This window comes from Lepisma saccharinum, chromosome 19, assembly GCF_977018435.1.
Source record: "Lepisma saccharinum chromosome 19, izLepSacc3.1, whole genome shotgun sequence".
Lineage (NCBI taxonomy): Eukaryota > Metazoa > Arthropoda > Insecta > Zygentoma > Lepismatidae > Lepisma > Lepisma saccharinum.
In genome coordinates, this window is record NC_139247.1 from 32,466,645 (window position 1) to 32,490,433 (window position 23,789).

The 23,789-nt window shown below is 35.2% G+C and overlaps 1 protein-coding gene across 1 annotated transcript in view; it reads left to right on the forward strand.

Moving 5' to 3' along the window:
* LOC146002819 (pseudouridylate synthase TRUB1-like) overlaps positions 1-22,080 on the forward strand; it is a 43,141-nt gene extending 21,061 nt beyond the window's left edge. The window contains exons 5-7 of the mRNA XM_083140783.1: positions 5,399-5,519; positions 16,506-16,651; positions 21,754-22,080. Of these exons, the coding sequence (XP_082996909.1) occupies positions 5,399-5,519; positions 16,506-16,651; positions 21,754-21,932 (446 nt within the window). The 3' untranslated portion in view covers positions 21,933-22,080. The remainder of the gene's footprint in view (positions 1-5,398; positions 5,520-16,505; positions 16,652-21,753) is intronic.
* Positions 22,081-23,789: the final 1,709 nt, after the last annotated feature.

Sequence of the window (23,789 nt, forward strand, 5' to 3'; positions counted from 1 at the left end):
TGAAAGCCATTTTCTTTTGCTATATTAAAGAGCCTTTCTTCTTCATTTTTGATATCCTCATTATTAGAACATAGTCTTTGTGCTCTCAGGAAAAAATTTAAAAATATGTTATCCATTGTTATACGCGAATGTTCTGATTTGGCATGGATGTATTTTTCCCCCGCTAATTTTTTCCTATGGACTGATGTTTGAATTGTTGAGTCAGTTGTCTTAATTTGCAGATCAAGGAAAGAAATTACATTGTTATTCATGGGTTCGCAAGTGAATTTTATCCGAGGATGTGATTCATTTAACAATTTAAATACGTCCATGATGGTGTTCTCATTTTTAGCAATAATTAGCACATCATCTACATACCTGATGTAGAGTTTGATATCCGCACCTATCACATTAACAATTGGAGATTCTATGTAATGAAGGAAAATGCTGGAGATGATTCCGGATACTGGGTTTCCCATTGATAGACCATTACTTTGCTGATAGATTTTGCCATCAAATAAAAAGTAATTGTAATTTGCACATACAGTAAACCATCGAACCATTTCCCATGATTCTACTGGGTTAACCTTCATCTCAATAAGCCATCTGTGTAATGCATCTGTGGCACCTTCTATTGGGACACTAGGATATAAATTTTCAACATCAAAACTTGCAATACGATACTCATTATTCCAAACAATATTTTTTTAGTTTCTGTTTCACTTCATATGCATTTTTAACACTGAATGGTGTTTGTTGTTTAATTATAGCAAGTCTTTCAACTAAATATTTGGATAGTTTGTATGCAGGATGTGTGAAAGTTGCAATGATGGGTCGTATGGGAGTTCCCGGTTTGTGAGTTTTTGGTAGTCCAAAGGCAATCGGCAGGGTTGAATTTTTGACAATGAGTTTTTTCTTCATTTCTCTTGGTATCGTGATACTGCTTTCAATTACTTTCTTTACCTCATTTATTATTTTAGTTATAGGGTTTCGAGAGGTTTCTGTGAAATTGTTTACTTTGAAACATTCTTCCATTTTTTCTTTATAGTCCTTAATTCGGATAAGGACAGGTTTATTTTCCTTGTCCGATTTTATTAAGAAAATGTCGTTTTCTTTCAACCAGATTTTGAAACCATGAACTTTTTTCCCCAACCTTATATGCTCTTTCTCCCGTTCCGTGTATTTTGGACCTCTGTTATTTCTTCTGTTGTATTCAAAACTTAACCGTTCATCAAGAGCATCATGTGTGAGACTTCGTAATTTTCTCTTTTCCTCCTCATCATCTAAGAAATTCAGTGCTTTCTCTATTGAAATCACAAAATCTTCCTTGTGTATATAAGCACTACCAACTGAAAATTTCATTCCGAATTGAAAAATTTCTATATACTCTTCAGGTACCTCAATATCCGTAAGATTTATAAATAATCTGTTGTCAATGTTCTTAGTTTCTATTTTATCAGTGACATTAACTACTTCCCTTCTTTTATTGTTGTTGTATATAACTTGTTCTTCTTGAATTAGCTGGTAGAATTTCCTATCAAGTCTCCTTTCTGAAAGTTTGATGTAGTGTTCTACAACTTGTTGTGTAGCTCTGTTTACTTTATCCCATATGAGTGGATGCAAGGAATTTGACAATGTTATGTGGAGATCATATGTCTTTCGAGAAAGGCTGTCCAATTCTGAGTATGAGTCCCTGATTAGTCGTCCTATCATTAACATTTGTAGCTTTCCTTTAAATTCACTGGTGTAGGTATTACGAGTTCGAACTTTCCACTTCAAAAAATTTGGCACTATATTGTTTAACTTGCATCTTCTCAAAAATCTGATTCTCTGAAGTGTTGTTTGAATCTTGATTTGATATTGCTGGAATGTACGTACCTCTCTCCCCGTAATAGATGAATAATAGTTTTTCTTGTATGTACGCATTGCTTGCATTATAGAATTATTTTCCTGTAGTTTACGGTTATTACAAGCATAAGAAAACAGTTTTTCTTTGTGACGTTTCAGGAGAACACACGCTCCTTTCATCAGACATTTATTTTCATTTTGACTAAAGATACAGTTATAACAATGGTTAGTAATTTTTTAAACAAAAAGAATCTGTTATATAATGGATGTTGTCAATGTTACATTGTTGTAATATAGCAACTTAACTGTGAAAAAATAGTCTGTTTTATTTTTATTTCAGATTTTTTAAAAATTATGAATCCAAAATATCATCAGGTAATTCAAATTCATCATTGTTTTCACAAAGTCTCTTGATGTTTTCTGTTACATTAAATTTTAAAGATGGTGGCTTACTCCATTTGTGAAAGAGAAAACTCCATACTGGATCTATGTTACCATATTCATTATTTAATTTATTCCAGTGTTCTTCTGCAATGAACGAAGCTTCCCAGACATTCAACTCTGTGTTTCCCGTTAATCTTTTTAAAACCCTTCTCTTTTTAATCAAATGCTTCTCTTCGATGATATGAGTTGACAAACCTGTTCTTGGGTTTAGATTTATAATGTCCAAATCGTGTTCGTGCCATCTTATTGCCATTTTCCTTGCTGTTTGTCCCACATAATCTTTTGAACATGAACAACTTATATTATATATTCCTGTGGTTTCCACATCTGGTAGAGAGTTTCTCATTTTGAATTCATTAAATGTACATTCCAAACTTCTTGGTGATTTAAAAACAATTTTGAAATTAAAACTTCTAAAAGTAATTGAAAGCAGTATCACGATACCAAGAGAAATGAAGAAAAAACTCATTGTCAAAAATTCAACCCTGCCGATTGCCTTTGGACTACCAAAAACTCACAAACCGGGAACTCCCATACGACCCATCATTGCAACTTTCACACATCCTGCATACAAACTATCCAAATATTTAGTTGAAAGACTTGCTATAATTAAACAACAAACACCATTCAGTGTTAAAAATGCATATGAAGTGAAACAGAAACTAAAAAATATTGTTTGGAATAATGAGTATCGTATTGCAAGTTTTGATGTTGAAAATTTATATCCTAGTGTCCCAATAGAAGGTGCCACAGATGCATTACACAGATGGCTTATTGAGATGAAGGTTAACCCAGTAGAATCATGGGAAATGGTTCGATGGTTTACTGTATGTGCAAATTACAATTACTTTTTATTTGATGGCAAAATCTATCAGCAAAGTAATGGTCTATCAATGGGAAACCCAGTATCCGGAATCATCTCCAGCATTTTCCTTCATTACATAGAATCTCCAATTGTTAATGTGATAGGTGCGGATATCAAACTCTACATCAGGTATGTAGATGATGTGCTAATTATTGCTAAAAATGAGAACACCATCATGGACGTATTTAAATTGTTAAATGAATCACATCCTCGGATAAAATTCACTTGCGAACCCATGAATAACAATGTAATTTCTTTCCTTGATCTGCAAATTAAGACAACTGACTCAACAATTCAAACATCAGTCCATAGGAAAAAATTAGCGGGGGAAAAATACATCCATGCCAAATCAGAACATTCGCGTATAACAATGGATAACATATTTTTAAATTTTTTCCTGAGAGCACAAAGACTATGTTCTAATAATGAGGATATCAAAAATGAAGAAGAAAGGCTCTTTAATATAGCAAAAGAAAATGGCTTTCACACTAACAGAATAAACCAAATCAAAAAACAAGTTGCAAGAAAACTAACGGAAAAGAGAAATACAGACAAAGATGAAAAATCTGTTGAAAAGAAATTTGTGTGCATCCCATTCCACAAGGGATTCTCACATAAAATTGCAAAAATTTTTAGAAGTTTTAATTTCAAAATTGTTTTTAAATCACCAAGAAGTTTGGAATGTACATTTAATGAATTCAAAATGAGAAACTCTCTACCAGATGTGGAAACCACAGGAATATATAATATAAGTTGTTCATGTTCAAAAGATTATGTGGGACAAACAGCAAGGAAAATGGCAATAAGATGGCACGAACACGATTTGGACATTATAAATCTAAACCCAAGAACAGGTTTGTCAACTCATATCATCGAAGAGAAGCATTTGATTAAAAAGAGAAGGGTTTTAAAAAGATTAACGGGAAACACAGAGTTGAATGTCTGGGAAGCTTCGTTCATTGCAGAAGAACACTGGAATAAATTAAATAATGAATATGGTAACATAGATCCAGTATGGAGTTTTCTCTTTCACAAATGGAGTAAGCCACCATCTTTAAAATTTAATGTAACAGAAAACATCAAGAGACTTTGTGAAAACAATGATGAATTTGAATTACCTGATGATATTTTGGATTCATAATTTTAAAAAATCTGAAATAAAAATAAAACAGACTATTTTTTCACAGTTAAGTTGCTATATTACAACAATGTAACATTGACAACATCCATTATATAACAGATTCTTTTTGTTTAAAAAATTACTAACCATTGTTATAACTGTATCTTTAGTCAAAATGAAAATAAATGTCTGATGAAAGGAGCGTGTGTTCTCCTGAAACGTCACAAAGAAAAACTGTTTTCTTATGCTTGTAATAACCGTAAACTACAGGAAAATAATTCTATAATGCAAGCAATGCGTACATACAAGAAAAACTATTATAGTTTATGTGGTTTTGCATTGTTAATTATTGAAATTTCCAGATTACGAACTTAAAATATCTCTATATTAACATTTGTTACAATGTTGTACTTTATCTTTTTTCACAAAACAAGAGGAAGTTTTGTAGATTTAAGAAATGTGTGGTAAATGAAAACAAATTAAAAATATTTTTTTCTATGATTTTTTTAAAAACAACCAAAAACTGTAGGCCAGAGGTAAAAATGCTGTATTATGAGGCCAGACCCAAATGTGTTAATAAATGCTTATTTCGAGGTGACTGCAGTGCAAGAGAAGTTGCATGTTTAGACATTTACTTTTTTTAAAATGTAGGGCATGGAGATTATCAATAACATTTATAACAAAATGGCAGAATTTTGCACTAAATTATAAGATATTTATAGATATATTGGATCGGTAAAATAATCAGTAATTTTACCTATACACCGATATGCCTACATTAGCCGATACCGTAGAGTACCGATTAATGTGCCCCATCCCTAATAAATATACTTAATATATACTTAATATTTACATTGGCATGGGAATAGTTGCTACATTTTTATTAAAAGGAATATAGCTATGCTGTTTGGAGTTATTACAAGAAAACAGAGCTTGAAAACCACCTTCATTGTGATTTTCCTCTGAAGAGAACAGTACAATATTGTACTGTATTAAAGTTGCAAAAGCTATTTCTCTAGGATCAAAATTTTGAACTGAATATCAGAATTTTATTGGTTCCTATATGAGTATATATGTCATTTTTTTTTTCAAATTTGTACATCTCCAATGTACACATTCATATTTTTATTTCTTGTTTGCAGATCATATCACAGAAGAGATGTTTAGAAAGACATTACGCATGTTTGAGGGTAGAATCAACCAGGTTCCACCAGCTTATTCCGCCCTTAAAAAGGATGGAAGGAGATATTCAGATTTAGTAAAGTACGTGTGTTGTTTTCTAATTTTGCTCTTTAATACCAATAATAACATTAGAAGCTGATATTTTCTCAGGAATGAACAGTGTTGTAGTACAGGGTCCAGCAAAATATCTGATGCTTTTATGTTTGCTAGTATTTAGTCTGCAAGATGGCATTGTCATAGTAGTGGCACTGTATGCTACTACTCCTGCCATTTCAGTTACCACAGAGCGATAGAAGGATTTGTATCCAACATTCGCCACGGAAATATTTTTATAAAGTAACAAATCTGCAGTGAACACTCAGGGAAAGCTCAGATGATATTTTAATGTTGGCATGCAATGTTAATTAGACATTATCCATTGTCTAGTGCTTTAAACTATACTTAACACTACATTTCGAGAGAGCATCTCTTCTCTTGTTTTCATGTGAACAAATTTATTTTGCCGATGGTGGGGTTCGAACCTACGGCAAAACTGTGGTTTTTACTACAAATTCGTTGCTCCTTCACAACACCCCCCAGAATTCTGTACTAATTTTTGCTCCATTTATGCTACTATTTGTAATTTTTTGAGAAGAGGGGACCATGTGTACTTGAAGTGTACACTGGGACGACTTATAGGGTTTTGGACCATTGTTATGAAGGCTATGTCTTTGATTTTTCTTGGTTTCCAATTTGGTTCTTTGTGTAGTACTTTTACAAGGGACGAGTGAAAAGTTTTGAGCCTGACATGGAAGGAGTGATGCTAGGTAGTTAAAATTTTCGAGGATGTAAGGTGTGAGTTTTAGGACACACTGTGCGAACGTTTATGAAATTCACATATTTTCTTCCATTTTTTTTTGTCAAGTTGAAAATGAATGAAGTGTCAGAGACGAGAGTGGCCTACAGGGCCGTGATTCGGTACCTCTGTCGGAAAGGCCTCATTGCTCAGGCTGCTTTGGTCAAGTGTGGCTTCACCGCACTTCCCCATCCACCTTATCCCCCCAGTCAGATTTTCATCTTTTCCCTCCTATGAAGAATTCACTACTTCGGGGACAGCACTTCCACACAGATGAAGGCGGTCATTCAGTGGTGTGAGACTGAGGACAAATCATTCTACCAGATGACTGTAAACAAATTGCAGCACAGAATGCATAAGTGCATTGATCTGGGGGGTGATTATAGAGATTATGTAGAAAAATCATGATGAGAAACTGTAGCTCAAACACCCCTTCCATGTGAAGCTCAAAACTTTTCACTCTCCCCTCATATGTTGCTCCACTGAATTCTATGTGATCCACTCCATGGATGCATGTTCGGCTATTTTTGACCTATCTGTGCTTATTCAGAGAATTGTTTCAATGTTGGAGAACATGACCAAGTTCCTGGGTGCAAAACTTTTGATCTACAAGACCAGCATTAAAGCAGACATCAGCCGGAAGAGTATGAAGTAATTGAATGCTGGAGAATATTCAAGCTGTGAGGCTTGCACTTCACAAAAGCTCTCAGTGGTCAGTTTCCCCATTATACATCTGTTCTCTCTCTTTCTGAGAGATCAGTGAGTTACATTTTGCATCAGGATTTGCACTTCCACTTGTATAGATAATGACTGTATGTCAGTTAGCATCGTGACTGGGACATGAGAAGAAATTTCACAGAAACTGTGCTCACAATGCTCATTATGCGCAACGAGGCACACTTCTATCTGCCAGGTTGTGTGAACAGAAAAACAATTTGTGGTTATTGGCCTGCATATTTTTGAGGAAGATAGTCACACAGTTATTGTTAATTCAGATTGCTACATTTCGATGTCGCACAATTTCCTGGCATCAGAACTCCACAGACGTCGCATTCCCATGTACCGAATGTGGTTCCAACAGGATTGGGCAACGTCCCATGCAATGAGGACTTTGGTGGCTGTTGTCAACAGCATGTTTCCAGGACATGTCATTTTCCGGAATTACAACATTTCTTGAGCACAGCAATCGCCAGACTATCTGCGACTTCTTCCTTTTGGGGTATCTCAAAAGCAAATTCCATCAAATTCACATTGCTGTGGCAGCAATGATTCAGCAACCTCTGCTGAGCTTGACTGACAGACTCATAGAATGCATCTGCAAAGATGGTCATTATTTGGACGGTGTCATTTTTCTGACCTAAATCTTGTTCGTTGGCATCTCCTCTTTCACCATTTAGTTGAGGAACGTTATGCAATTTTTTGTCCATCTGGGGAACTAATTGCAACAGAAATCAAACCAACTGCCCCTATAGTAAAAAATATGTGAGGAATTCGATTTAGAAGAGTATACAACTCTCTGACCTGTAGGTTCGCGTCCAATGGCACCTAAAATTCACCTTGAAAGTATAAAAAAATAATATCTCGAAAATGGTGCATTGTACACAAAAAGTGAAGATAACTAAAATGAAAGAGCAGAAAATTTGCTAAATTATGGTTTTTGTTTGATAAAGTTTGTTGACGGAGTTTACATCTTCAATCAGTTATGCACCAGGGGCAACACATGTGCTACAAGTGAATGTCTGTATGTACAGGAGATGATGAAATTGAACATGTTATCACCAGGTATCTATGAAAAATTGCAATGGACTCTAAGTTAGGCAAAGTGACCGGTTTAGAACCGTATTTTACCTTATCATATAGCAGTCCCTCCTCCCCCCACACACACTTTTTGCACGTTCACTATGGTTTATCAATGCTAAGCCTTGTCTACCAGTGGATTTGACTCAAAGTCAACTGCCCGAATCCCATTATCAATACGATTCTTTCTAATTGCAGTAAGTAGAAAGTAATCTGTCCTTGCCCCCTTCTCACCTCCTCAGTTTAGACAACTAATCGCCGCTTTCGTGTCCATACAATTTTAAACAACTTGTAATAAATGCAAATGACTCTGCATTATATTCCATATCTCCTCAACCCGTGGCTCTAAAGGCACGTACCAAAAACCATTCTCTACAGGAATTCATGATCTATCTACGTCTTTAGAATGTAAATTACATGGTTTCTTACATAATTGCTGTTAATTGTATCGAAAACCAACGTTTAAGCTAATTCTAAAAATTAAATACATTTTTTGAAGCTTTGTAATGCAATGAATATTTATGGTAGCTTTACCAAGCAAGAACATAATTTAGCAAATTTTCTGCTCTTTCATTTTAGTCATCTTCACCTTTTGTGTACAATGCATCATTTTCGAGATAAATTTCGTACTTTTCAAGGTGAATGTTTGGTGCCATTTTTTACCCTGAAAGTACCACAGCATAATTCATGTTCAGTGCTGACAACATTTCTTGGCAGATGAGAATTCCCATTTACAAAATGCAAATCCCCACAGGTAAGTTGACAGTGTTACTATCTGCATTACTCAAAGTCTAGCAGTATGACACACTCTTCCTGCATTCTAACAACATGAAAAAAATATCTTAAATAATAAATAAAAAAAAAGGGAAGTATGTGCTTCTTTTATTTCTATCACCAAAAGTAAAAAAACATTCCACAGAATTCATTCCAATGGCAAATTGCTTTGTGTTGAAACACACCTACAAGATGTCCCACAATTATGAACCTTACGGCCATGGTAAGATTTGTGCCAGAGATGGCACTTTTTTAAAATTGAACCCAGGGACAGACCGCAGGGATAAGAACAGTAACTCATTTGCACTTCTCAAATGCCCAACTTCTCAGCAACTAGACCTCGAGCAGGGATGGGTGGCTCATGATTAAATACAGATACTGGTTCGATGGTGGCGATGTTTACCATTTTGCAGAAAAAGGGGGGGGGGGTGGAGGAAGAACAGCCAAACACATAGACTAGTAGTTGATATATTTTTTATTTAATGTGAAAAGTTTATCTTTGTGTGTAATGTAGTTTCTGATTAGGGTGACTTGAATGATGTACAGTGCCATCAAATTGAAAAAATATATGTTGCATTTCATAGGTCTTTCTGCTTACCAAATTATGGATTTGCAATTTTTTTTATTGGAGCTATTGAATGTTTCAGTTTAATTCAAGTAATTTCATTCTGGGGTGAAGTTGATGAATATGATTTGTAGCATTTCTGGTGGTGTATGAGTACATTTTACTCCTAAATTTAAGCTTCAAAGTAAGATAATTTGGGTTGTTTTTGTGTAGTATACATCATGTGAAGTTCCGTCTGTCTTACATTGTTGAGTAATTTGTGCTGATTAAACACAGGGAAAACATTTTTGTAATTTTTAAACCAATATACAAGAATCAATTCAAAAAAAGTTATTACTGAACAATATGTTCACTGTTTAGTTCCAGAACCTAACTTGACTGAAGTTAAGGATGCTATTAAAAGGCTAAAGAATAACAAAGCACCTGGCATTGATTTAATACCAGCTGAGTTAATTAAATATGGTGGAAATTCGTTAATATGTCAAATTCATAAATTAATTTGTTTAATATGGAATAAAGAAGAAATCCCTCAACAGTGGAAAGAATCCATAATTGTTCCTGTGTTTAAAAAAGGTGATAAAATGAACTGCAATAATTACCGTGGAATTTCTCTACTCTCAACAACATACAAAATATTATCTAACATTCTTTAAACAAGACTTACCCCATACGCTAATGAAATTATAGGTGATTATCAATGTGGATTTAAACGTAACAGATCAACTACAGATCAAATTTTTCACATTAGACAGACACTTGAAAAAAAGTGGGAATATAATCAAAATGTCCATCAGCTATTCATTGATTTCAAAAAACCATATGATTCGGTCAAAAGAGATAAATTATATAATATATTAGTCGAGTTTGGAATACCTAAGAAGCTTGTTAGTATGATAAAAATATGCACCAGTGAAACAGAAAGTAAAATTCGTGTGGGTATTAATATGTCTGACAAATTTACAATTCATGATGGGTTAAAACAAGGAGATGCATTATCTCCATTGCTCTTTAATTTTGCCTTAGAATATGCTGTTAGGAAGGCAAAAGAAACTAAAGAAGGACTAAAATTAAATGGTGTGACTCAGTTGTTAGCATATGCAGATGATGTAGACTTACTAGGGGATGATGTGAATACAATTAAGAATAATGCTAAAATATTTTTCAAAACTGCTAAAGAGATAGGTTTGGAAGTTAACAAAGAGAAAACTAAATATATGCTTACAGGCCGAAACCAAGTGTTAGGTAATAATCAAAATCTAATTATTGATAACAACTCGTTTGAACCAGTTTCCAAATTCAAATACTTAGGAGTAATATTAACAAATGAAAATTATATTAAAGAGGAATTAAAAAGTAGCCTTAATTCAGGAAATGCATGTTACTTCTCTCTTCATAAACTTTTGTCTTTTCGTTTAATATCTAAGTAACTAAAAGTTAAAATATACAAAACAGTAATTTTGCCTGTAGTATTATATGGATGTGAAACTTGGTCCCTTACATTGAAAGAGGAACATAAATTGAGAGTATTTGAAAATAAGATCCTTAGGAAAATCTTTGGACCTAAAAGGGATGAGGAGACAGGTGAGTGGAGAAGGTTACATAATTTAGAACTACATAATTTGTATTCATGTCCAGATATTATTAGAATAATTAAATCAAGAAGACTTAGGTGGGCTGGCCATGTGGCACGAATGGGAGAGGAAAGAGGAGTTTACAGGATTCTTGTTGGGAAACCTGATGGTAAGAGACCTGTAGGAAGGCCAAGACGAAGATGGAGGGACAACGTTGAGATGGACCTAAGGGAAATCGGTAGGGATGGAAAAGAGTATATAGAACTTGCTCAAGATAGGGAAAGATGGAAGGCCTGTGTTGCTGCAGTCATGAACCTTTGGGTTTAAGAAGGCTAGGGAGTTAGTTAGTTTATCACTGGTAGCAAAAATTTGTTCATGGATTCAGATAATGGCTTTGTTTCCGCCTCTACACATGACATATTGTAGTTCCACAAATTGACATGTGGTGGCAGCTCTGTGCTGACTAGCCATAATGAGTGGTGTGTCCTAAAATAATACTCTCATGAAAAGAACAGATTGCGTTAATCAAAATTTAAGTTGCACATGAAAGAAATGTTATTAGGCTTGTGGTGATGAGGCACTTCACTTTGAACCACATCGATGTCTACAGTGTTTCAAAGGCAACAGATCCCATTGTGGTAGCACTAGCAGAGATAATTCCACACAGGTAAAACAGCAGCATTGAAAAATCAGGTGAAGCCAAGTCAGCTTGGTAGCTCAGTGGTAGAGTGGTTGCACGGTATGCCAGAGACCTGGGTTTGAGCCCTGGTCGAGCATGCATTTTTCACTGAAAATTCTACACAGTGGTTAAGTAGTTCGCCATACTGATTCATCAAGGCCGTGAAAGTTCGAACAAGCACCCAGCAGGATTAAAGTGATTTGCCTACGACTAAAAAGTTGTTTTTTCTTTGTCACACAGTACTGAAGGGAGTTACCATGAACAGTGAATATTGCAGTAACTTTCTGGAAAATCATCTTTGCCCAACTATTTGTTGGAAAGCACCAACTCTTCTGGCGAGACATCTGATTGTGCTGCACCACAACTCTAAGGTGCAATTTTTCATATTCAGTTGGGCAACTGCTTGGACAGTGGGGTTGGGAAGTGCTAAAGCATCTCCCTATAGTCTGGACATGAGTTCTTGCGAGTATGACGTGCTTCGGAACTACAAGATCCCCCTACAAGGACATCGCTTCAAGACCATCAATAACAATGCAAGCCTTAGGGCAGTCCCTCAGTGATACATGGAAAAACAATTCTGCCGAGGGCGTGATGAAATTGCCAGAAATTTGGCAACAGGTGCTATACTCAGCCGGAGACTATTATGAAGAAATACAGTAACACCGTCCTGCACAATTATGTAAGGAGGCAGTTATGAGCATGCAATCACTTTTTTTAGAATGCACCTCGTACATACTTCATACATGCATTTTAGACGTTCTGTATTTTGCTTGGAAGCATTTTTCTACTTTTTTTAAAAAAAATCATGGCCTGTAAACATCACAGTAGTAAAAATAGATTTTTATTAAAGACTGGACCTAAGTTGTTGTTTTTTTAGGTGAATAAAGTCAACAAGGATTTTACCATCAAATATTCTTTCTCATATTGTTTTATAACATGCTCAGACCAGTTATGTTGCTGATCCAGGGTATGTCTTAAATTTCCTATTGTGTGAGAGAATGGTATAGGATGTGTTTCAGTTGATACTTTGCATTCACTAACATTAATGTGTTTCAGGAGATTACTGTTTCCAATAACATAGAATTATCTCCTAGATTTATAAATTGGTACTGTATTAACAGTGTGTGCCCTATGTGACTCCAATATAGCCAAAAATTCTGATTCAATTCAATTAAACGGTATATATATATATATATATATATATATTTAAAATATTTAATTTAAGGTGCGAGATTTACATTTGACATTTCCCATACTCAGACTCGAATTACAAATGTTACAGCATACACTAATCCCCAAGCAATAGTTAATTGTGTAAGATTTTCAAACTCAAATTTACGTAATCAAGAAAGTTCCAGATAATTCATGCATAATTCCCTGAATTCAAGGAATTCCCAGTGAGTAGCCACCCTGATATTGTGCAGTGAATACGTAATTCCTTTTTCATATCAACAAGTAACTTTTGCTAACAGCACAAGTATAGTATTACAATAATTTTTGGTAATTTTGAAAATTATGTATACAAATGAAAATTTGGTTAGAAAATTAATATTTGATTGTTACACATATCTTAAAATTTCTTCGGTTCTTTCCAAATTTTGTTTTTAACGGTTGTATCTGATCAGTATTTTTCAGTAATTTTGAACCATTTTTTTTAAAGTTTTTTGCAACCTACTTCATGATGTTAGGAACCTAAAAGCATACTTTTTGCAACCTAAAAATTCGAAGTCTAGTTATGACATTTTTACTTAAGACAGAATCATCATGATGTTCTCATTTTTAGCAATAATTAGCACATCATCTACATATCTGATGTAGAGTATGATATCCGCACCTATCTCATTAACAATTGGAGATTCTATGTAATGAAGGAAAATGCTGGACATGATTCTGGATACTGGGTTTCCCATTGATAGACCATTACTTTGCTGATAGATTTTGCCATCAAATATAAAGTAATTGTAATTTGCACATACAGTAAACCATCGAACCATTTCCCATGATTCTACTGGGTTAACCTTCATCTTAATAAGCCATCTGTGTAATGCATCTGTGGCACCTTCTATTGGGACATTAGGATATACATTTTCAACATCAAAACTTGCAATACGATACTCATTATTCCAAACAATATTTTTTAGTTTCTGTTTCACTTCATATGCATTTTTAACACTGAATGCTAAAAATTAGAACACCATCATGGACATATTTAAATCGTTAAATGAATCACATCGTCGCATAAAATTCACTTGCGAACCCATGAATAACAATGTAATTTCTATCCTTGATCTGCAAATTAAGACAACTGACTCAACAATTCAAACGTCAGTCCATTGGAAAAAAATAGCAGGGGAAAAATACATCCATGCCAATTCAGAAGATTCGCATATAACAATGGATAATATATTTTGAATTTTTTCCTCAGAGCACAAAGACTATGTTCTAATAATAAGAATATCAAAAAAGAAGAAGAAAGGCTTTTTAATATAGCAAAAGAAAATGGCTTTCACACTAACAGAATAAATCAAATCAAAAAACAAGTCGCAAGAAAACTAAAGGAAACTAGAAATACAGACAAAGATGAAAAATCTGTTGAAAAGAAATGTGTGTGCATTCCATTCCACAAGGGATTTTCACATAAAATTGCCAACAGGTTTAGAAGTTTTAATTTCAAAATTGTTTTTAGATCACCAAGAAGTTTGGAATGTACATTTAATGAATTCAAAATTAGAAACTCTCTACCAGATGTGGAAACCACAGGAATATATAATATAAGTTGTTCATGTTCAAAGGATTATGTAGGACAAACAGCAAGGAAAATGGCAATAAGATGGCACAAACACGATTTGGACATTATAAATCTAAACCCAAGAAAAGTTTTGTCAGCTCACATCATCGAAGAGAAGCATTTGATTAAAAATAGAAGGGTTTTCAAAAGATTGACGGGAAACATAAAGTTGATTGTCTGGGAAGCTTCGTTCATTGCAGAAGAACACTGGAATAAATTAAATAATGAAAATGGTAACATAGATCCAGTATGGAGTTTTCTTTTTCACAAATGGAGTAAGCCACCATCTTTAAAATTTAATGTAACAGAAAACATCAAGAGACTTTGTGAAAACAATGATGATTTTGAATTACCTGATGATATTTGGGATTCATAATTTTAAATAAAAAAAATAATGTGATCAAATTTTTTTTATCTGAAATAAAAATAAAACAGACTGCTTCTTTTCACAGTTAAGTTGCTATATTACAACAATGTAACATTGAGAACATCCATTATATAACATATTATTCTTTTTGTTTAAAAAAATTGCTAACCATTGTTATAACTGTATCTTTAGTCAAAATGAAAATAAATGTCTGATGAAGGGAGCGTGTGTTCTCCTGAAACGTCACAACGAAAAACTTTTTTCTTATGCTTGTAATAACCGTAAACTACAAGAAAATAACAATATATATCACCAAATATCGTGACAATATATCGCCGACACAATATATATTGCCAAAATATCATGACGATATATCATCTAGTTGATATCGCCTGGATAATGGGCGAGAGGTTACTTTTCACACATGGAAATGGCACAACACTTAGAATTTGGGTTTATATCTTCTAGTTTAGATCAACATGGTTAGAGAAGGATGTTACCTGTCTATTTGATGATGAATAGTTCCTTGGAGAAGACTCTTAAAATTGTGTTATGCAGACTCGCTCAAGCTCCCCGATGTTTCTCGTTCCTCGTTTCTCAATCCAAAGCAAAAGACCCCACGTCACCCGTTACACTCTGACTTATCCTTTCTTCCACCACCTGGTTATTGCTCCCTAATACCAGTTGATCAGCGGCCTCCCCCATGTCTTTGCCTTGTAATCAAGGGGTCCCGGGTTCGATACCCGGTGGAGGCACAAGTGGTTCAGATCCCACTTTAAACTGTAGGTCCAGTCTTGATTAGTCTTACTGTGCATAAAGTGGACTTAAAACAGCAACTCAAACCAAACCAGTTGATCAGCAACTTAATTCCAATCAACCAGGAGGATTGATTTAATACTGACCTAGCATTCTTTCAATGCTTGAGAGAGTAACAGCCGACGAAGGAGGTTATTGCTTCTGGCTTGCTACATTTCTCTAATCAGGGGAACCTGTTACGATATATTGCCCAACTCTATTCCAGACTACCCTCTCAATTCTTGAGCTTCGTCTCGAAGTGTCTCCCAATAAAATAATAATTATGTTGTTACACAACAAAGAAGTCATTGTGCTACATTAGGTTTTGTTTAGATAGACACACAACATTTTTTTAAAAAAAACTAAATACAGTGAAACCTCGATTTTACATTTTTCAGCGAACCAAGCTGATAAAATTTAAACTGCGGAAAAATGTAAAATCGAGGTAAATTTTATAACATTTTTATATGTTGGGACCATCAAGACTGAATTTTTATTGCAGGAAAATGTAATATCCAGGAACATGAAATCGAGGTTCCACTGTATTTACTGTCATTTTGTGAGCCAGGGTGCAACTTGTTTACATAAAAAAAGTACCATGGTGGTTCCCTGGTGCATCCTGGCATGACTACACCACTGACTTTACTGTTGAAGCAACAGTGCCATCGCAATATTTCATTACTCTCCTGTATAACCTGTGTGAATTGTCTTTTACCATGTATTATTTTGTTTTTAAATACCTTGATGCATCTCTCACCACAGAGTTGTATAGTACAATTGAGGCATACAGATTTTTGTCACTAAGTTTTTAGACTCTTTTTACTGTGTCATTGCTTCGCTAGTTAGCTTGTTTAATTTTGATTTTGTGCATTTTGCTTATTTATAATTCCTTGCAGAGAGGGCAAACCAGTTGACCTGAAGAGTCGAGAGGTAGTCTGCTACAGCATAAGTTGCTTGGAATTCTCCCCACCATACTTCAAGCTTGCTGTTTCAAGTGGAGGTGGATTTTATGTGCGTAGCCTTGTAAATGACTTAGGAAAAGGTAAAGTTCATTCTATATTGCATGAATATTTGTTAATATAGTGTTTGGTTTTATGGACCTAATTTTGATGGGGTAGAATTGAACTTATTGATCAATCTACATCATCAATCATCATGCAGTGTCCTCTGGGAAGAAATCAAACAGATTCACATGTGCTAAGGAAAGCATGTGAGAAGCCTTCTTACAGCGAGGAAATTTACATTTAACCACATTTCATGTTTTCTGTAGGGCTTCGGAAAAGGTAAAAAGTACACAATAATCATTCCTTGAATCACTTCGGCCAAGACCATATGCACAATGTTTACCCGGCATGTTTTCGTCACAGGATTTGATCTCTTTGCTCAGAATATGGCGCAATGAATTGTGGGGGAAGTTGTTCACCGAATATCATCCATTGATATAAAATTTTGAATGATAGGTCAAAAAGATCTTTATTTGAGGGAAACGATTTCAACTGGAGGTCTCGAGTGATCCATTACACTTTACTTTTGGCATGGGAATGGTGCATTGCAGATCTCTAAGACTGCCTCTGCTTATTTAACAAATAATTGTTTCGGAACAACAAGCAAATGACATGCTTTTGTAAGCTACTTTACCTGCTGTCCATTTATTTATGATACTCAGATATTCTGAAGTAACCTTCACTGGTTGTGATATGCAGTTTCTTATGTTTTCTCTTTTTTCAGTTAAAAATGTATATGTACATACTTGCATTTAAAGCCATGGAATTTTCTGCTCTTATGAAAGTAAACGCATTCCAAGGAAGTGCTTTCTCGACACAAGTACATTTCATTGAGAACTAAACTTTCAGTATTGGGTGAGAGCTGCAATTGCCCTCTCCCTACAATATACATAAGTTGGCAACATAGCAGCAAGACTGTAGCTTCACAGAAGGAAGCACAAATTAAAATAAAATTACATTTATAATATGGTTATGGAATGTGTGGGACTCTATCCCCCCCTCCCTTTGCACTGTATGGATTTTCCTTCCTTGCTTTGAGTTCAAATTTTAAAATTCTCAGAGATAGCACAAATTCATTCTGTAACAGACTTATGAGTAACATTATTTATTCATGATGGATGCGGTAAATGCAGCTAATGTATTACATACGTAAAGTTTCGTGTTTCCGCATTGCAGATTGGATAGTTTTTCCTGATTAATTTCAAACGCATTAACATCAGACTGACACACAAAGCTATATCCCAAATTGCAAGATTCCTACCCAATTTCTAGAGATAATACGTACCCAAACTTGCATCCCCTGGTGTCTACAAGGCCACATGCCAATGCCACGACAGCTAGATTGGCAGAACCATCTTCACTGTTCAAGAACGGATCGAGGAACATGTAAAAGATGCCACTAGGATCAGGCCTTTCTCAACACCTCCACTCCACACACCAGGCCCGTAGCCAGGCAGGGGTCAGGGGGGCTGCCCCCCCCCCCCCGGAACTTTCGTCAGCCCCTCCTGGTGCTGCCATCAGCCCCCTTGACATTAAAACTATGTTGTATAATTTGTTTGCAGTGAAGAGTGAAAATGTAGACAGCAGATATTACTTGCTCACAACTTTGGTGAAGGATAAATTCACAGATCATGAACGACAGCTAATACATTCATTCATTTTATTTATAAGAAGAAGTCTAAGTAGCGGCAAGTATTTAGAAGATTCTCTTCTCCAGGTTCTAGAAAGTTCTTTCACAGGAAAGCTTCTTTATCTGAACCTTCGCTGCCCTTGTTGCGACCTCCTGTTTAGATAGAAATCTGTGACTTTGACATCATCATTCACATTCCCTCCACATCTGCATCAAAGGTTAACAGCTCCCAAGTTTTGGGAACGAAGGAGAGTTTCATTGCTACGACCGGAGTTGGAATGTACTGTAGGCACTATGATTGAATATTGTGCATTTTTTCTTGTGATATAAATCTGTATCATCAAAAACAGTATATAGTGTGTAGTAAGGGATGATTTCAGCAGCAGTCAATTAACACTTCAAGCGATGTTTTAAAACATATAGAAAAAATATAGTATTGTATAATATTTCTAAATTTTATACAACTTAATAACACCCCCCCCCCCTTTTCCACACACATAATTTACCTTCATTTAATACTGTTAAACTTTTGAAAAATGGATTTGGTTTACAAAGCCTCCCCTGATCACCCGTGAGCCCCCCTGGAGATCAATTCTAGGTGCGGGCCTGTCTCCTCTACATCGATACTTCACCCAACTGGCTCCATTATAGAAAACACTATCAAAGAAACCCATGCCATCATCAAACAGAAACCAGCACTGAACCTAGACAATAGACAGGCACACCCAACCTAGCATCCCATTCTTCAAAAAATCCCAGACCACAAAAGAAAAAAAAACCTAGAAAATGCACTACCATCTCCATTCCAGATGCCGTAGCCTGAGTGAGTGAAGGCAGTGAGCCTTCGAAAATAATCTGCATCATGGAAACATGAAACTTTTCAAACATAATAAAATTATTTATACTTTCACTGATTGCACAATTCTATGAGAGTTTGTACAAAATATCGCAATTACGAGGCTTGTCAGGAAAGTAAAGATACAAACACGTTTGCACGCTCGGGGGAAAATGTGTACCAAATTTAGCAACACTGGCAGTAACCTTGATCCATACGACGAGGATTGGGAGTGAGTCGTCAGTGCTGCGCTGAGTCTTGTGCGAGGAACAGACATTGGAAATGGCAGCGACAATACCGAATCCCGCCAAGGTGTGAAGTGCACGCCGTGATCAGGTTTTTGCAGGCACAAGGAAAGTGTCCATCGGAGATCCATCGAGAAATAGTGCTGAAACATACTGCCAGACTTTGAAACATCTTCGACGTGCAATTCAAAACAAACGGAGGGGCATGTTGTCACGTGGAATCCGCTTTATTCATGACAACGCCCGGCCCCATTCAGCGAATGTCACCAAGGATCTGCTTGCACATTTTCAATGGAAAGTCCTTGAACATCCACCATACAGCCCCGACCTCGCACCCAGCGACTACCAGCTGTTCCTGTACCTAAAGAAACATCTTGGTGGAAAACACTTTGACAACAACGATGAGGTCAGGGAAGAAGTCAAACTTGGTTCCAGATGCAGGCGGAGGATTTGCAAGATTTTTGGATACAGAAACTTGTTCCACGTTTGAACAAATGTTTGGACAATGGTGGCACTTATGTGGAGAAATAGCCTCTGTACCAGTGTATCCAGTGTAGCTTTAGTTGCGTGCAATACATTTCTTGTATATCTTATATTTCGTTTGTATCTTTACTTTCCTGACAAGCCTCTTATATCATTTGTAATGGTATTTATGAAATGTTTGTTTCAAAACAATACCAGAACCTGTATAACAGTACATTGATACAGAACCAATTATTCACTTATACAAGATAGGAATAGAGTGCGAGAGATTTGAAAACATCTCAAGAAAATAGAAGTTAAAAAATTCATAATCATATTACATTAAATATAAACACTATGCCTTATTTTATTAAAATGTCAAATTGAGTATCAAAATCAATTTAAATATCAGATCTTTACTGATTCCGAAGTTCCAATTTCAGCCAACATTAGAAATCAGTTTCACTATATCCCCAGTAGATATACAGGGTGAGTCACCTAAAAGTACCACCGGAAATATTTCAGAATCAACAATAAATATTGAAAAACTACTTTCACAAACATAAAGTTATGAGAGGGGCTCATGAAATTAGTGGATACAATACATACAACTACGTTAGGAAGTATGATTTTCAACATAAACTTACATTTTTTTAAATGGAAACCCCATATTATTTTAAGTGCAATTGAAAGTAGGAAAGAATACACTAAGAATGGCGTTTGTTACATTGAAATACGTCGAGTAGTTCTCAAGTAATTGTAACATGTAGTTGACGCTTGAAACAAACATCTCAGAAGTTGATTAGTGTGTCTTGACAAACATGCGCCCCCCTTTGATATCATTCATGTGTCGTAACAAACATGTTTCCACCTTTGACGTCATTTGTGTGTCTTTACAAACATGTTTCCCCTTTTAACTATTCATTCTTATGTTGTAACAAACATGTTTTCCCTTTTGACTGTACCAATTTACAGTCAAAATGGGAAACATGTTTGTTATGACACACAAATCAACTTCTGAGATGTTTGTTTCAAGCGTCAACTTCACGTTACAATTATTTGAGAACTACTTGACATAATTACAATGTAACAAAGGCCGTTTATAATGTATTTTTTCCTACTTTCAATTGCACTAAAAATAATATGGAGTTTCCATTAAAAAAAACGTAAGTTTGTTTTGAAAAGTGTACTTTCTTATGTAGTTGAACTTATTGTATTCACTGATTTCATTAGCCCCTCTCATAACTTTATGTCTGTAAAAGTAATTTTTCAATATTTATTATTGTTGAAGAAAAATTTCCGGTGGTAATTTTAAGTGACTCACCTTGCAGCATTCTTATTGTCCTGAAGACCATGGAAAAATAAGTCATGGTAAAGTTATGAAATTACACACACGCTCCCCAAAAAATTAAACATTAACACAAAATTAATTAATTAGGGAACATTAAATATAATTGTTAAGCTTTTAATGAATATGGATTTTTTATATGAAAGAAACATGTTGGTATGTAAAAGAAATTCTTAAAAATATGATGTTACTGTTGCGATTGTTTTCATATTTCCAGCCAAACAAATGTAGTCTAGACAGCATTAATGTACGATCAAATATTTCAGGTTGGTCTGGAAACTTATTTGAAAAATCAGGAATCAAAATAATATTATCCTGGTATAGTAGATGGCAGTGGCGTGCCCAGGATTTTTGAAAGGAGGGGGTTAGGTATATATTCTTTAGTAGTCAGTCCTCATTTTGCCAACTTTTCCTCCATTTGATGTTCCTTTTCTTAGTAATACTTGGCCGAAAGAGGGGGGAGGTTATAACCCCCACCAATCCCAACCCCCTTGGGCACGCCACTGGTAGATGGGCTTTAGAGAATTTACATACACAATATGTTCTGAAATCTATTAATGTACATATTTACAAAACATAGAACTATTTCTCAATAATAAGTTTGAATTTTTAAAATACAGTTTTAGGAAGTTGTGCACATGTTCGAGAACTGCAAAGGGTGAAGCAAGGGCCCTTTTTACTTCAGGAGGCATTAAATGAAGAAGACTGGAAAGTGGAAAACATTATGAACACAATTGGTGATTGCAGAGAGAAGTATGGAAAAGAATTCAGACTCAAAAAGCTCAAGGAACAGTGGTGACCTACTTCCATGTACAGGGTTTATTCATATCTCATCCATCATATAAATTTTTATCTGAACAAGCATGAAATGCATAAATGATGTTGGTGCCAGGTTTTTGAGCAACATGCAGTTTTTCAGGCCCAGATTTAATGGGTGGGGTCATGGGGGACTGCAGCCCCAGGCCTCTATTTGCAAAGGAACTGGTAGAAAAAGTAAAAGATAAGAAATACAGTGAAAATATAAAAAAAAATACATTAAAAATCTGAAGTAACGTGGCTTAAAAGTTATAACTAGACCTCGGATTTTAGGTTTTTAACCTATTTTTTCCTTTAAAGTTATCTAAGAAATAATAAGTTATGTCAGCATTTCGTTAAAAAATGCAACAACTGATGAAGTTTAATAGTGCCTAAAAAACCTATTTTGCTTGTTAGAACCTATTTTAGGTTTATGTGCCTAAATGAAGCCTATTTGTAGGTTTTTATATATTTTTAAAGGTTTTTCAGGATTTTTATGTCACACAGAGGCATTTGCTTTGTTTGGTAATGAAAAAAATCAATGACGAACGTGTTTTAAATGTACTCTCTGTCGATTTCCCTTCCTCTAAGTCCATGGTGATTTTTCAAAGCTCTAAACAAATTAAAATGTCTGGTGCCACTGTTAACCTGTACAATCCAAAGTAGTCTGATCTGTGTGGTCTTGCTCACTTTCGCATCACTTTGATGCTTTGTGGCATTTACGCCTTGCAAACTAACATTTCGGCATTGAAGTTTGCACCACTGACTATGTTTTTGTTGAAAGATTATTTTCAGCATATAAGATCATCCTCACAGACAAAATTGCAGAGTTTGACTGTGGATAACATGAAAAAATATTGTTGCCTAACTATAGGTGAAGAGTGGATTTTAATAGCAAATTTCCAAGGGTAAGTTCTGCCACATGCGTATTTCAGGATATAGGTGTCCCATTTTCATTGCTGGTGACTATACCTAATCAGCATTTTTCAGGAATTTTGAACTATTTTAAGTTTTTGAACTTACTTCAGGATTTTTCGAGCCTAACTTTAGATTTTTAGGACCTATTTTAAAATTTTTAAAACCTATTTTGGGGTTTTTAGAACCTATTTTAGGATTTTCACAGCCTATTTTAGGATTTTTAGAACCTATTTAAGGGTTTTTAGAACCTATTTTAGGATTTTAGAGCCTATTTTACGAACCTAAAAACACACTTTTTAGATCCTAAAAATCCGAGGTCTAGTTATAACAAATTGTATTTTTTTTAGCTCCAGGCTCGATGATTTTCAATGAAATTTGATTGATCCATGTATCCAGTGAGTAATGCCAAAACAAAAGAACTTTTGAAGGTGTTAAGCTGTATATGGTAGTGATGGAGCAGGTTATTTAGTAAAGAGTTTCTCAACCCGGCCCGGTATCAGGCCTGGCATCAATTCTACTGAGCCGCGAGAGGATCTCCTGAAGTTTGCAACTTACAGCACGAGCCTACCACCATTTGCAAATATTTTTTTTAGATCGCTGCTCACCAGCAATAACAGTACATTCTTTCTCGCCAGCACCGTTGAGAAATAAAGCCACCGAGAGAGTACTGTCTCCTGTGCAGCCTCCAAATTTGTTTTTTTTATGATTGGGCTTCCTTGAGTTAGAGCCAGAAGGGTATCACCAGCAATAACAGAAAATGCTTTCGTGACATTGGTGGTGAGTGATCACACGATCTAACCAGGGTGCATTGCTTCCTGCCTCCAAATTTGAAGGTTCGCGGACAAGCACTATGGTCAATCTTCATTAACAAATATATTGAAGTGAAAATATTCTGATTAATTGGAATTTTTCAGTGTCTGAAATTAAACATGCCAATGAATAT